The sequence below is a fragment of the Pelobates fuscus genome, chromosome 3 (genome assembly GCF_036172605.1).
Source record: "Pelobates fuscus isolate aPelFus1 chromosome 3, aPelFus1.pri, whole genome shotgun sequence".
NCBI lineage: Eukaryota > Metazoa > Chordata > Amphibia > Anura > Pelobatidae > Pelobates > Pelobates fuscus.
Window position 1 is genome coordinate 335,431,782 of NC_086319.1, and position 16,708 is coordinate 335,448,489.

General features: G+C 37.9%; 1 protein-coding gene across 1 annotated transcript in view; it reads right to left on the reverse strand.

Moving 5' to 3' along the window:
* Positions 1 to 833: 833 nt before the first annotated feature.
* Positions 834 to 16,708, reverse strand: part of ATOSA (atos homolog A) — a 73,401-nt gene continuing 57,526 nt past the window's right edge. The window contains exons 5-12 of the mRNA XM_063449064.1: positions 15,089 to 16,553; positions 13,777 to 13,893; positions 12,746 to 12,825; positions 10,893 to 10,986; positions 9,629 to 9,787; positions 8,968 to 9,036; positions 6,831 to 7,027; positions 834 to 1,407 (exon numbers count right to left, since the gene is read on the reverse strand). Coding sequence (XP_063305134.1) covers positions 1,254 to 1,407; positions 6,831 to 7,027; positions 8,968 to 9,036; positions 9,629 to 9,787; positions 10,893 to 10,986; positions 12,746 to 12,825; positions 13,777 to 13,893; positions 15,089 to 16,553 — 2,335 coding nt within the window. The 3' untranslated portion in view covers positions 834 to 1,253. The remainder of the gene's footprint in view (positions 1,408 to 6,830; positions 7,028 to 8,967; positions 9,037 to 9,628; positions 9,788 to 10,892; positions 10,987 to 12,745; positions 12,826 to 13,776; positions 13,894 to 15,088; positions 16,554 to 16,708) is intronic.

A 16,708-nucleotide genomic window follows, 5' to 3' on the forward strand; every position in this document is an offset into this window, starting at 1 on the left:
TCAGCCTATCACTAGGTCCCCATTCAGAAAATCTAGTGAAAAATACTTTGATCTAATTTTCTGAATGGGGAGCTAGTGATAGGCTGAGGCCTCCTTATTGAATCCTCAAACCTCTGAAGGAAGTCGATGGGCACACCAAACAATTGCAGTCTTCAAAAATTTGGGAGCAAACCGATCATTGAGTTTTTAACCCCTTATGGTAAGACAGTGCCCTGAACCTTCTAGCACAAAAACAAATTCATTGTTATGGTACCGAGCATCGTCTTTTAATGCATTATTTATACAATACATTAAAATACAGGGTCAAATTAAGTACACAATACCTTTAATCACACGTTTTATTGATTCTGTATATAACGGACATGGATTTAACACTTATGAACTTGCAAAAATCTTGTTCAGGTCCGTTTCAAGTCACCTGTGACACACTTCTCTATATCAGGATGAATGAAAGTGGGACACATGAATGAGCAGGCCTATAGAGGGTTTGTCCGTTATGTAGCTTGCATCACCAACTCCCAAAGAAAAGTGGTTCAACCTCACCTGAAAAAGAGGAGTGTATTGGCATGAATACACTCCAGACAACTGGTCATCATGTTAGCAAGCCCACTCAGGGCTGCAAATGTGTAGAGCGCTGTTAAAATTGCACTTGGGCTCTGGTGTTTCTTGATGTGAGATAGACAGGATGGGTGCAGTTGGACATAATTACTTTTTTTTTTTTTTAAATGGTAAACATCAAAAGTTTAGGGGAACCAGTGTGAATGGATACAAACACATATACAAATATGTATGTTGCACACCTTCAATAGTAGTAAACAGAAATTAATGCAGTGTGTTTTTAAGATTTATATATATTTTAGATTTCAATATTACTGTCAAAAATACATTGTATGATTTTACATAGGCTTTGTGCTACATTAGAACACTTAGACAAACAAACAATCACTTGTGTAGTAAATGAAACATTAAATATTAAATAAAAATAAAATGTGTAAACACTAAACTAACAGGAAGAATTGCTAAGGCGGCACACATCCAATCAAGTGGCATTACATAGTAGAAAAAAAAATGCGTTAGGACTCTATTCATTTCCAGTCTACATGAAATACACAGAGTACATTTAAGAAAATCTCTGGAGCTGGTCCATTTTTTTTGCAGGTGTTCGTTTCCATAAGAATACAGCCTTTCTTTGCCATTTGAAGTCAAGCTAATTTTAATTTTGCAAGCCAAAGATTCTCTCATCTGCAGTCTGTTCAACACCTGGCTGAAAACGTGGGATTTGTTGGGGTATCTATGTAGGACTTGAGTTCGTATGCGGCACCGCTATCAACTTCCATTGACTTTCGAGAAAAGATAAGTCTGACATCTCTGTGGAGGTAGATCTTCCCAGACTTGGAACTCTGGAACCTAAAAAATAAAATGTAGGTGTTACAAGACAGGTTCCTTTATTTCCCCATCCTCCATAACATTTTCATTTAATAAATAGATCGCTTAATCCCCATTAGCTCACACCTAGTCACATTGTAATCCTTGGTCTTGCTGAGCCTTCTTGCTCCACATCTCACAAGTAATCCTGTATTCCAATTAGTGTTCTTTTCACCCAGTGTGCATTTACCCCACCACTGAGTATCTTCCTGTATCAGTCTCCTAATTCAACCTTTTTAATCAATGCATTGCATTATACATTCAAAGCATTACACTTTTTTGAGCCTAGTATATACACAAATGTTCTGGTTCTATTTTACAAATGTTAAAAACGGATGTCAGTGGTCATTCCATAGGTCAAATAAGAAAAAGAAAAAAAACAAAAAAACATTCCCGGCAAAAAAATAAAAATAAATTTTTACTCATCGTAAATTCTTTTTTTCTTAATATGGTGGCAGTACGTATGGGCTGTGCTTCCTAAATGGGACAAACATCTGCAAGATAGGTCATTAAGAAAAATCCCTCCCATCCCTTTACCCTACAAAGGGCTTCCCAGCAAACCCACCTCAGTCGTAGCAAGAAAACACACATTGTAAGCAAAATTGTAATTTAGAGGGAGGGAGATTTGTACTGCCACCATATTAAGAAAATACATTTTTTTTACAGTGAGTAAAAATTTCTGTTTTTTCTGACATATTGTGGCAGTACGTAGGGGATATAGCAAGATTCATTATTGGGTGGGCTTAAACAGCTTGAAGTTCCTAAGCTCTAACGCAATTTTAGAGACCGAGAGTACATGAAGCATGAAAATGCCTGACGTTTTGTAAGGTGCTAAAAGCTGACCAAGAAGCAGCCATGCCGATTTCTTCGGGTGAAGCAAGAGCTTTTCTCTGCCCATGAAGTGTCCATTGCCTTTGTGGAATGCGTTGAGAGAGATGCTGGCGAATCAAAACTACGGATGCATAGGTCATATGATTGCCAAAATTATGAGAAATAGAAAGAGGCTTCAATCCCCTTAAAACTTTCCTAGATTCTGCCCAGATAGTGGAAGTAAACGCCGTCATTGTGGGAGGTTAAGTCATGCAAACTGAGATATGTAACTACTCTGTTCATAAATGTTGTTTACATTATTTTAACCATAAAATAACAGTGCAGTATGCTATTAAACTTTGTACAAACCAACACTGATTATTGTATATTTTCGATGTACCTTATTCTGTCATTGCCAAATGATGTACTCACTACTGCACTTCCAAAAATAAAGAATTAAAAAATAAATAAAAATAAAACTTTCCTAGAAGTGGACAACAGGGGATCTGATCTTCTGAATTCGGCTGATATTGATAGGTACATCTAAAATGCCATCTCCCCCCCCCCCCTTTTTTTTTTTAAAGCACTAGAATATGCCATCTAGTTCCAGCGGGGAGATGGTATAATTATAGAAGGATGAACTGATTAACGGTTCTAAAAGATAACTCTGCAAGAATTTAAGTTTTAGAATGAAACACAACCTTCACCCTGATGTAATATAAGAAATTCCACTGAAGAAGATATATCCTGAAGCTTGCTTACTCTCTTGGCAGAGGTAATGTCTACTAAGAATGCTGGTTAAGCTTTAGCATACTTAAAGGAACCACCTCAAACGTAAAAGGTGACCTGAAAGACTGAAGAAAGATCCCAGAAGGGAAACAGAACTTCCTGGGTGGCCCAAAAAGCCTATTGCTTCAAAGAAACTTCTGACCAATATATACGAAGACCAATCCCTTCACAGAAAGAACTTAGGGAATACAATTTGGTCTTAACGTGGAAACGCCCAACTTGTGGAAATCTCCTGCTGGAAGTGTATATTTGAACCAACCGGACAAATGAACTAGAAGACAATGACAATCCTTATAACAATGTAAACACTCTACCCAAATCCTCATGTAAAGGTTAGAGGCGGAACAACTAAGAGATTATACGCAACAAGTGGACTCTGACTCATAAAGACTCAGGAGATGAAGGATCCACCATGTAGTGCCCTACAGTCAATAAGAACCTATTCAACACTTCCAGTAGGATATCCTGTCTTCCAAAAGTGTTTTTTCAGATCGGAAGATTCCCAAACTTGAAAGTCATCTCCACCAAGGTCTAAAACTGGCTCGTGTTTGGCCAGTATGGAAAGATTGGCAGAACCACTGCTCTGTCCGTTACCTCTTTGAAGAAGTCTTAGGAACAGTATAGGGAAAAAAAAAAAAAATGTAAGCCCAGAGAAATACCCGTAGATAGATAGACCAACTATTCAACGTGAACTCTGTCCTGTACAGAGAGGCAAACCTGAGAATCTTCATGTTCTCCCTCTTTGCCATAAGGACTATCCGGGCCCTCCAAATCTCTCTGTAGACCGTGAACATGATCGGATCTTGAGTGGAATGGAGAGAGGACCTCCCAGAAATTCTGAGCCCAGTACACCGTTTTAGTACATGGCTGAAACAGACCTTGCCTCTGGCACCACCCTGTCTGTTGACGTGAGGGAAACAGTGTTGTGGTTTGACCGCATTGTAATAGGTCCCTCAATCAACCAAGATCAGAATCTGTCAGGTGAGTGAAGAACTGCCTTAAGAGCTCTGAAATTAGTGGACTATTTTTCTTAGGACCAAGAACGCTGGCACAGAGAATTTAAACGAGCGACCCAGCCTGTGTTAGATGCATTCTGTGGTGAAGATTACTCCTTCTATATGCAGAAAGGACAGCTACTGCTTTTTTTTCCCCAAACAGAGTCGAGGAGACAGAATTTCAAGATTTCCACACTTTGACCCAGAGGAGAGAATTTTCCACTGTTGCGGTCAAATCCAGATTTTGCCCAGTTGACCGCAGGAATTGAAGATGTCAGACATCCCAGCAATCTCATTTCCTGCCCTTATGGAGGAATTTCCGCTTTATTAGTAATTGGACCTTTCCTTTATGAGTGCAGTAGATGCAGAGGTAACGTTTTAAGGTTAACACGAACCTCAAAAAACACTGTTTTCTGGAGAAGAAGAAAATACTTTATAGTCTCCGTATCCAACAGTGTTGCTGTAGTGCTCTGCCAGCTATTCGAACATACTTAAAGGGCAAACGTCCCAATTAGCAATAAGTAGCCTAAGTAGGGAATGCCTCGTTCCCTAAAATATGCTGTTATGGTGGCGTTTTTAAGAGCAATGAAATCTCTACAATCCACGTATGGCATATTTTCAGAAAACTTCTTGAAGGACCGAAATAGGGATATGTGGGATCAATATACAGAAGCTTCAATTCTGAACCTCAGGAGAGGAACCAATGAATTTAAATTCATAACCGGTTTAAAGGAATGATTAGAGTTTGATAACCAGGCGATTCCTGAGGAACCTAACGAACTTCGTGGTTCACAGAACCATATCTCAAACTATTTGAATCCAACAGAGTATCAGATGTTCGGAAGATTACGGATTGGGCAGATTTGAAAAGAGCAAGCGGTGCCCTCTTTAGCTAGATCAAGCAACCAGTGATTGCAAGTAGGTTCCACTTAAAAGGCAGGCAAGAGACATTAAGATAAATACTGGTTCCCAATTGCATCCTGGGAATGTTAAGTGACTCCATTGAATGGTACTCCAGTAATATACCACAAAAGGGATGAAGTGCTGAGTCAACCCTGCAGGGGAAACTAACCTGTGAACCCCAAGGGTTGAACAAGGTCTAAACCCACTGAGCTCCAAGCTTCTTGGCGTCTGAGACGCCTATCCATGTCGGACCTAGTTCTACTTGTCTTGAGGCACAGCTTTTTTCCTTTTTCGACATAGGTTATAGAAGATACCCCTTTCCTTAAGGGAAGTAAACAGGGGACCGAAAAGGACACTGATCTGCCGTCCAAGCTTAAGCCACCAGGATATAAGGGAAACAGCAGATCAACCCATGATCTTGGCCGGTCATTGTCAAATTTTATTAGTCAAATCCATATAAAATATGTGACAATCACAAATAAAACAGGAAACCGACGAGCTGCTTATCAGGAGACTTAAATAACCTCCATTAACGATTGTAAACAAAGTTATATGTTTTGGACAAAGCTGCACCTGCCAGCAAAGAGCCATACCGAAACTCAGCAGTCTGGAAAGATTGTCTGCAAGAGGTCTCAGCCTCTTGACTATCGGGTTTTTAAAGCAGCTACTTTTGCCGAATTTTATGGATTCCCAGAGTACCTGGGGGTGTAACATTTACCAATTTGATGGTAAACATATTAAACGTTGGGCAAGAACAGCTCGTTACACAGAGTGTTCCCATTTCTGCATGTAAGAAAGACATGGGTTTGAGGAACAGATAACCCTCCTTAAAGTTTAGCAGATTTATCCTGCCCCATGACTAATTCATTCCTAATGAACCTTCTCAGTACATCAGGTAGGAACCAACTCCACACAGTATGATGACCCAGACATGTCTTAAGAAGAGGTAGATAAACATTCGCAGTAATCAAAGGATGCTTCTCTTCGGTACCTGTGGAAAATCTCAGGCAGAGCAGCCGATACACTATTTGATACTCTATAAGAATTCAAAGATAGGAATGATTGCATAGTCTCTGCTTAATTTTACCCAAGAAATTGCAGCACCATGGTCATATTTATAAACCCCAGAACCATATTAAGGGGAGTAGCACAGATACAATAAGCAAAAGCAGAGTATAGCAGAGGCATTCCACGGTGTACAAACAGTCCATCTTGCACATACAGTCCACTTTCTGTAAAACAATTCTATCCATAACTTTTAATCAGAACAGATTTTCAAGGCAAAGATCAGCTTATCTTACCTTGAAAACCTTTGAGCCGCGTGGGAGGTAGGTGACACGGGGAACCCTTCTGGCAAACTTCCTGCTGCCAGAGGGAACAGCACAGCGCTCCACACTCAGCGGTTTCCCAGAAGTTCCGGGCGTGCATTGCACCGCTGTGCGCAGGCACACGGCCTTCAACATAATGAAGGCGTCCCCCAGCCCTCCCATACTCGGCGCAAAGTTAAACAGAAAGGGCTACGGAACCTCCACGGACGGAGTCATGCTGATCAGCCTACCACCCGGGCGGCTATCGGTCTTCCTCCCCCAGACAGCAATCTGTGTGCCTCACCTCCAACAGACGCTTGATCCATCCCGTGCTAGGACAAAGAAGAACTGAGGTGGGTTTGCTGGGGAAGCCCTTTATAGGATAAAGGGGAGGGACCTTTCTTAATCACCTATCCTGCAGATGCTTGTCCCAATTAGGAAGCACAACCCATACGTACTGCCACCATATGTCAGAAAAAAATACAATTAAGACAATGCCCATTTTATTTACCAACCCACTCAGATAGTAGAGTTTATATGAGCATGTAATATTCCACTGTACATAAGATCTAGTTTAATATTTCATAGAAAGGTGACATACCTCAGGTGAATGAGGTAGCGTAATGTCCTGTCCTCTGTCTTCATAATGTTGTTCTCCATCATTCCCTTTCTTTCTTTCTTGACAGGAACAGAAAAGGTTCTCTGACGGAGGAATGTTTGGTGATTGGCTGGCATATCTTGCAAGTCATATTTCACCACAAACATTTTCACCACTGTCTTGTTTGGATTAAATAAGGTCTACAAAATAAAACAGATTAGTATATACATGTCTTATATACAGCCTGTGATATAAAGGATGAACATCAACGTACTACAGGGATAATACTCATTTTGTAAATCTCAGTTTTTGCAATGAATTAATTCTGCCCCCTGGAACAAAACTGTAAATGGGGTTTCTATCACTAGACCCAAAGTAATAGTTTTTATAGACAAAACACCTTATTAAACTGTAATAGGTTCAGAACTTTTTTTCATCTTTCTGTGCACATACAATACATAAAGAGAAAAATACAATTTTGACAATATTGCATGGCAAGAGTGAATATTTAGGAAAAATTAAAGGGAAAAAAAAATCTCAAAAGGAGATGACTTTTTTTTTTTTTTAAAGATTACACTTTGCCATTATCTGATCAGACAGACCATAAAAAATAAATATCTTAATTTCTCAAAACGGATTGTATTCAGGATATATGGCCTTATGTGTCATTCTTTTGCAATGTTCGTATTATGTTTTTTCACATGCTGTACAGGATATGAAGGATACCAGGGATTTGCCAACAAAGAGTGAAATGTTATCCAGGTAGATCTCTGTTGGCAGATTCCTGGTGCGGATCTTATATTCCAAATAAGAATAAAGTACTGCCGCAACACTAATAATGTAAATAGTTAAAGTGAAATTTATTCCATCGTCCACAGTGGACCTTGTAATAGTTCAACTTGTTAAGGTCTTAAAGTTTTGCAGCAATAAGCTATTATATTTTGTAGGTTCTGGCCCATACTTTGAAACACCAGCAGAGGTGTTAAATGTGTGTTTTACAATTTTTATAGCTGGTCTAGTCCCTCTCATTCTTAGGTTGGATAATAGGTAGGAGATGTCTGGTACTTTGCCTGATGCAGGCAACGTGTATATTAAACCTGGAAATATAATTATATATTTTTTTTTTCTTCTCTTAAATTCCATATTTGCCGACTGAATTGAAGGTGATAAGAAAAAAAAACTCACATGAAAATAGTCCAAATGAAAAAACCCAAACACTGGCATCACAGAAAAAACAAAAACCACTGTCATAAAGGGGCACAAGAAAAATGCACACACAGAAAATTGCTCACACTGAAAAATACCCACATGGATAATTTGCCCCAAAGTGTTCCTTTAACATGCCCACAGAGAGATATGCCCATAAGCAATAATATGCACATATAGTACTTTTCAAGTATAGGCGAAGATGTACATGCAATTTAAAGTACTATACATATATATATATATATATATATATATATATATATATATATATATATATATATATAAAATTGTAGATAACCATTTATCTTCCATTTATGAGTATGAAGTATTACCTATATTTTATATTGTTATCAATATCTACAGTAACATAGCTGAAAAGAGACTTGCATCCATCAAGTTCAGCCTTCCTCATTTTGCTGTTGATCCAAAAGTAGGCAAAAAACAAGTCTAAAGCGCTTTCAATTTTACAACAAACTAGGAAAAAAATCCTTCTTGACCCCAAAATGGCAGTCAGATATCTCCTTGGATCAAGCAGCTATTACTCCACTAATTAGAAATTATATCCCTGTATGGTTTGGTTTTGCAAGTATTGATGCAATTTCTGTTTAACCAATTAAGACCGCAGGGCGTTCTATGCCGTCCCTATTTAGATGGCTCTAAACGCCGCAGGGCGGCATAGATGGTGCATAGACCTAGAAAGTGCACCTGAAAGGAAAGTGCATAAAATTATAATTTTTGTAGTAGATTTATAGAGGATTGCCTCTTTGCATAGTTTTAGTAGGACAGAGGTAGAAATATTTTGCTCTCTTTTGGCTTTATTTCTATTTGGTATTACTGTTATGATAAATGTATAGTGCAATGAAATAACCAATTAATTCAAATCTAAAAACGTAAACATGTAATATTTGCATATTTTAAAGCACAAAATACTCACCACTTGTATGGTTCCAGAAGGAGGTATACGATAACCCCTTTTGCCAAGAGACTCCAGTGTAATATTACCCTGAAAAAGCAATTAAATAAATTTAAGTAGAGCGAAAAACATATTTAACACCATATGTTCTCAAGCAAAACGCAACAGGATTTCCATGAAAAAACTGCTTTATAAACCTTAGCTCTTCTTTTTGGCAAGGGCTAAGATAACCATCTTTGAGATATACTATTTTGCCTTGTAAACACTTCATTAAATTACTCATTTAATGAAGTGAATTGCAGCACGGAGGCTCAGTGTTGTATTAAGAACAGAAAGGGAGATCATCTGGATACAAACAGTCAGTTCTTAGTGGGGATTGTCTTAAAGTAGTCAAATCTGGCAGTTCTGCTGTAATACAATTGTGCCATTTTCAAACGAACCTTGATGCAGCAATGAGATTGATTTCAAAATAATAGGGAACCATTCACTTCAAGACAATTCCAAATTGGTAGATAATTACTAAAGTGAGCTACAGAGTAATTTTACTCAGCTGATTGATCCACATAGCTAAAACTGATATACAATTTCTTACTATTTGAATAGATTCTAGAATCATTTTTTTTTGCAGTTAATGTGGTTTGCCTTGGTAAACACTAGGAAGCAGCAAAACACCAACTCTTACCATATATGGAGAGGGGGCATTGTCATCTGAAACACTGAAGAAAGACACCTTGACAGGCAGGGTCATGTGGGTTGGGCAGAAAACTCCGCTTGCCCCAACTTCTGCAGTAAAACCCTCAACAATGCCCAAGGGTTCTATTCGATGGTTCAGAACAGATTCCTGCAATCAGAACAAATCATTTTACCAGTTGTTACACAAACGCACTAGCATGGTTATTCACGGAAGGGAGAACTGTAAGGAATTCAAATTTAGGACTTCCAAATCTAAGGCCAAAATAGATGCATAGCGGATTTGGAGAAATATTTCAAGGTTGGATATTTTGGCCTTAAATTTAATATTCACTTTGAAGTTATGGGGTTACATACAAAGTAATTTAAGTCAGAATTGCAGTGAATGCATTCACAAATTGTAAAAATATAATTTCATGACAATATGTGATTAGCATTAATCATTGCGGAAACATTTTTTACATTTATTTACAACTTAAGGCTATTATTTTTAAATACATTTATTTTCAAGGAGAACCAAAAGTAAAGCCACTTGCATGACAGATCCATCTTAAATCGAAGATTTGTGTTTTCTTTAGTCCCAAACACTGTGCAAATATCTACACTTTTCTATAATGATGACAAACTAAAGAACACTTCCATTGACCCTGATCTCGTAAAAATAGACGAGAAGGGCTATTCCAAGGGTTTTCGTTTTTTTTGTTTGTCTACAGGTCATATTTCTTATGCTTGCCAAATGTCATGTATAAGTCGAATAGGTCATGTCAAGGTCAATAGCCCTTCATTTTTACAAACTCTTCACACAAAACATTCTAGCAACCTAAAGTGCTTTAGGGGGGCAGAATTCCCCTTTGAAACATGAATGAGATCACTTTTAGAATATACAAAAATGTCAGAGTACGGTTACCTCATTTTTGCTCTATATATTGTTGAGGCTTGTACCAAAATAAAGTAATGTACATACATATGTACAAAAAAAAGTTCTACATATCCTCTGAGCACACATGCACAATGTATAGTAATTCGTTCCTAGCTAGTTCAGAATTAAGCATTTAAAGCAGTCACAGATGCACAAGCTTTGCAAATGTAAACGTTATTCTACATTTCTGCTAACAATGTCTCCAACACAATGTATGAATACAATTTACAACCCCCCTTAGGTGATGTCATCTTCCATATTTGTAGACAAAAGGTCTACTGTAAGCTGTAATAAATATATATATATATATATGGTTATCAAGAACATAAAGCAATACCTCAAAATTCCCAAGGAGGCTTAGACACGGAGCAGGTGGAGCACTGCAACTGAGAGGTTTGGCTATAGATTCTGTTTTAACAAATGGTAGCAGTCTGTAAAGAAGAAAAATAAAGCATTTTTTTATGACCAATAATTTAAGCACTTAAAAGAACATTAAAATTTTATTAATCAAGCAGTTTTTAACACTCTGCAGTTAACCAGCTGGATCTCTGAGAGCTAAATCCATCACAAAATAAACAAATCAGACAGTTCAGACCTGTTGAGGGCTACAACAAACAGGGAGAAGACAGCCCTTCATCCGCTTCAGTCAGAATTTCAGAGATTGTGTGGGCAAAAATCCATTAGTGCGGGGTTAGCCTCTGTGGACCTTTATCGGTCACTGAAGAGATTACAGGTCTGTTCAGTCACACACCTTGATTAGCTTTGTGGGATATACAACCCCCAGGATCCAGGGAACATTGGCTCCTCAAAAAGATCACTACTGGCTCCTGAGTATTTTACGGGGACCTCTAAACAATCAGACTCTGAAAAACTGCATGTCTTCTAAACTGGCCTTTATATAGCTCCTAAACTCAAGTGATGTTTTTGCAATGGAGAAAAGGGGTTAGGATTTGACAAATAAATTGTATTTAGCAGTAATATTTTTCCACAGCTGCTGAATTTGCTTAAATTATTCTGTTCACCAATTTTAAATGTGCACTCCAGCATGTTGTCTGTTAAATATTGCTAGAATTTGATTTAGCAATACGTAGTACGACAGTCATTTTTTTTTAAAGTTGTGGGACGGGTGATCTTCAGGAATTCGACCCAGTTTATATTCTATTTGTTTAATAATATTTTAGGATGTATCACATATACTTTGTTTCTATGATAAGTATTATTTCAGACAGACTATTTTGCAATTGTTTATTAAAAAAACAAACAAAACAAAAAAAAAAACACAATGAGAACAACAAAAAACAACATGGCAGCCTATCCACTAAAGCATTTTTATTAAAATAATTATATTTCTTCATTTGTTCCTGGGAATGAAACATCTACTAAAAGACTCAAAGATCAACTTTTTTTCCTTCAGTAAAAATGAAATACACCAGGTGTCAAAACTGTATAAACTATTCTTAGTCTGTAAAATGGCGGTCATTGACTCACATTAACTTGACTTACAGTATGTCTCTATTTAACACTCAGCCAAGTGAAATTGTGGCAGACTGCTACAATAAGTCAAAGCATATTCCACGCTAAAAAAAGGCCAGCATTACTTTAAGTGTGCTTTGATATTTAAGAATCATGTTAACATTTTACCAGTTCTATAAGCAATACTGTACAGAATAACCTGTACTTAATACAGACAGTCAAATATTGAGTTTGAGAATTTTGGGTGTATGTTTGGTATCAGATCTTAAGTCAGGAATCTACTGTATTTAAGGGATTTATTCCCCCCGCCCATAAAAATACAGCTCCATTTCCTAGTAACTAACATGACTTTCGTGTGAGCTAAATAATGCTTCCAGTATATTCAGTCATAACTTTAATACCACATTAGAACTGGTCCAGGCACCTTTATTAGAACATGTGGGTGCCTGGACCAGTTCTAATGTGGTATTAAGACATTGGAGTGCCTGGACCCTTTGTTAAATATTGGTATATATATCTTCTTGTGCTGGCCCTTGGTTCAGCTAAGCACCCTGAAATGAATTGAGTGTGGTTCCTTTAATTACATTTAATACTACATTGTGAAAATGAAGGACCTATGGTTTGTGAATGTGTGCTCTAATGGTACAATACAGGGATAGTATTGCATAGATTCAAACAGAGAAATAATACGATATTAAATGCCAAAATAATAAATACCTCTGTGTGGATAAACCTTTAATTTTCAGTAATGATGTGTCCAGATCAAAATACCCTGACTGTGTTTTTCTTTGTGGAACCTGGGTAAATTAAAGGAGATGCTTTCATCTGGTACACCTCTCTGTCCATGAACATTGAAGATAACAAATAATTGTGCAGGTAAAGTAATAATAAAAAAAAAAAAATTAATTAGGAGACCAATAATAGGGCATGAGTATAAAAGTAAAGATTTCTTTCACGGATAAAACAGGGATGGAAAAGGGCAGATTTTTCTCTTTCACCAATATTAATTAAAAGGAGTCACTTAACATAGAACATTTCTCAGAATACCTTCGGTATTAGAATAACCCTATTTTGGGCTTAGTGAGTTTCAGATGTTGCTCTCCTTTCAAGTCTAACATTTTTAGATTTGAACGAAATATTCGTACAGACTGCTACAAAGTTTATAATTCTGCAGGTAGAACACTAACATATAAAACAAATACAGAAAATACAATAAAATAAAAAAAATCAACGTCAGAAAACAAAAAGGTGTTTATTATTCCATGCAAACAAAATATGCCAGCTGCTCAGGAGAACAGTGCAATTGTTTGGATGCAAGGAAAACCAATCTCAAGGGCATCCAGGGGATGAAAATAATGTGGGAAGTACATCAACTCTTGAAGCTTTTGTACTTAGTTTTAGAATTGTAATAATGTTTGCTGCATGAAAAAACTAAAATGGTATTTCAGCTGGAATATTGAGAAATAAATTGATCAATGATTTTCAGAACATTAAAATTAGCTGGGTAATTAAGATTACACGATGGGCATATTGCCACTGAAATGTATTTGCATGCATCAATTTCCTACTGTAATCATAAGTATGGTAGCCCACTATGCTTTATCTGTGCCCCCACACTAGGCTTTGATGGACACTTTACCAAGTATGGTCACATAGTCACTTTTCGGACATCTTTGCAGAAGACGAAAAACAAACAAACATGTTACCTATACACAACGTTTTTTCCATTTGAAAAAAAGTCTACTTACAGGGCTCGAGAGTAAAGGTAAACCAGTGCGGGGGTGGAAAGCCTTGGTCAAGATCCCATCCAATGTCCGGAGAGTTTGCTTCTCCCAACTGTTACAGTGTCTCAAAGGTGCTGCTTTCTACAACGTAAACAAGGAATCATTTCATTATGTATATTCTTAGAATGCACTAAAACAAAAATTGCTAATCGTTCGCTCTCCAGCTGTTGCAAATTATATTCTTCAGGACACTCAGCAATTGAGCTAGAAGAGCATCATTGTAAATGTGCTCGCGAGACAAGAAAAAATTGCTATATTTTCATTTGCTGTGGGTTAATTATTTATCAAGTAATGTTAATAGGAAAGGGGGAAAAAAACACTAAACATCAACAGCTTATAGGTTTATACAGCTGAAGAGCTGGCACAATTAATTTCATTCAGAAAAAATACAGACACTAGCTAATAGTAGAGGGTCACAAAAAGCTTACTTCAAGTTTTTAATAAAGGGTTGATAACCAACCACAGCTGGTCTTTGATAAGGATTTTACAAATCTCTGTGGATTAGCTTTAAATATAAAAACATGAATTATGATACCTGTTAAAGGTAATGGGATGCTATTAGCATTCATGTAGCTTAAAGGGACACAATAGACACTGTAACGGCTTCAATTCATTGAAGTTGTTATAGTGTCTGGAGTTCCCTAGCACTGCTCCTCCAATTAGTGTTAAATGGTTTTTAATGCTAACAAAAAGTTCCCAGCAGTCCATCCCAATTGTACTACTTGGGGTAATGGGCACACATTAGCCTGAACAGAAATAGGCAGCTGTAATAGTGTGAGTGTGTCATCTGACTACTTACAGCCTATCACAGCAACCCACTGCTGGTATGAAATGGTATGGCTAGAAATGTGTAATCAGTGCCCTAGCCACACATCAAGAGGGGGTGGAACAATGGGAAGCCAGGAACTCTCATTCAGTGTTAAACTGCTCCAAAATGGTTCAACACTGAAAGGAGGGAAAATGCTGGGGACTGCACTGTAACTAATTCAGTTATTATTATTGGTATTTATATAGCACTAATTTGACAGCACTTTACAATATTATGAAAGGGGGGAATTACAATAAATTAGACAATTACAAGGAGATGAACTGGCTATAGAACATTGTACAGTGCTGCGGAATTTGTTGGTGCTTTATAAACAATAATAGCGCCTAGGGTGTGTTTTCATGATTACATTTCTTCTTATGACAGCCATGTATATGTATTTCAGCTATACGAGTTCCCCCATTGATAGCAATGTAAAAGCCCCGCAGGAGCTATACGTTATCTACTCACCGACTGGTCTGTACTCCTCGGACGCTCACATCTCTGCAAACAACTTCCGTTGCATTTCCTCTGGCAGACGGAGCAATTGTGTTTTGCTGGATATTCATTCTCATCATGAACACCTTTCAGTTTGTCTTGTGTGTCTTTGCATTTGAGACTGTCTCTGTCCTTGCTGATGTAGTTCTCGATGCTGTGCAGCTGACTGCTGTGGTCTGTCACCTGTGCTTTCCTTGTATGACTTTCAGAACATTCACGTTCCTGTGACTGGCAAATCACTGGCCCTTTCAAGGTCAATGCATTTTTCATACAGTTCTTACAGTTATCTGTATTTACAGACTGACAGTCACTGTTGCTATTTTCATCTGGGACATTGGCTTTGTTTGTGTGAATTCTGACATTTGTACTGACAGAGTTCCCAGTGTGATGTATGGGCCCTTTATCAGAAACCTTTTCGGACAGTTCATTCCTTGCGACAGAACCGCTCTCTGGTCGACTGCATATGTTTTCTTTACTGGACCACAGAGTACATTGAGAACTATTGTTTAAACAATGCTGAAATGTGTTGGAGCTTGGTTCATTTTGAGGAACTAAAATGAGTTTCCTTCTGGCTTGTGGTTTTGGTGAGGTTTTAGAGTCTGGGTTGGGTCGTGAGCAGTTTACTGGGGTATCCGGTGCAGATCTTGGTTTGTCTGTGTTGAAAGTCAAATCAAAACTAGAGGTACATGTGAGGGGTGTTTCTTTATTTTTCTTTAGGGTGTTTTCATCTTCAAATGTGTTCCTGAACAACTTTGTATTTACAGGACTGGGTTCATGCACTTTAAAGGTATGGCTAGCTATGTGTGAGGTTGTCGGATCGCATTGTAAGAGATGCTGTGCAATCCTAGCTATGACTTCCTGACGCTCTTGAATTAAAGAACCTATTAAAGGGTTGGTTTCTGTAGGAGGAACTGTGTGTGGGCTGCTGGGCATATCAACCAAAGAAAAAGATTTAAAATTCCTAATTATAGATTCTTGTGGAACTGCCTTAGATTCGCTGATCCCGTTTAAACACTGAAGTTTAGATGGCGACGTTCCAACCTCCAGTTCGTTCCCTTCACTAGAAATTAACCTGACATTACGAACAGGAACAGTGAGATCCGTGCTTAGACTTGTCCTTGTGTGCAGTAGCCCTTCAGGTCCAACAGTCCAGATCTGTTTGCTACATGTATGTGGAGAACTCGGGACACTGCACTGGCTGGTGTCCCGTGAATCCACAGGCGTTGTAACACAATGCTCGTTTGGAGAAAATTTTTTCTTGTAAAAACCAACATTGCTGTGAATGCTACAGTTCAACACTGGATAATTGGATTGTCTAGGCAAAGACTGGACGCTGACTTTCAAGGCCACATTGTGAGATACGTTGGGGACAGGGAACACGTGTACAGTTGGTGGATGGGAAAAATCCCACTGTAGTTCCCCATCAGCTGCACTCACTCTGAAATAAAATAGAAAAAAAAAAAAACAGCCGATCATTATACAGTTGTATGATACATACAGAGTGCACATATACAGATTTATCTTTAAAATCCAATACAGGTAAGTGGGCATGACTAGAGATCAGTTCTTCACAGGTGCCCCAATACCACACAA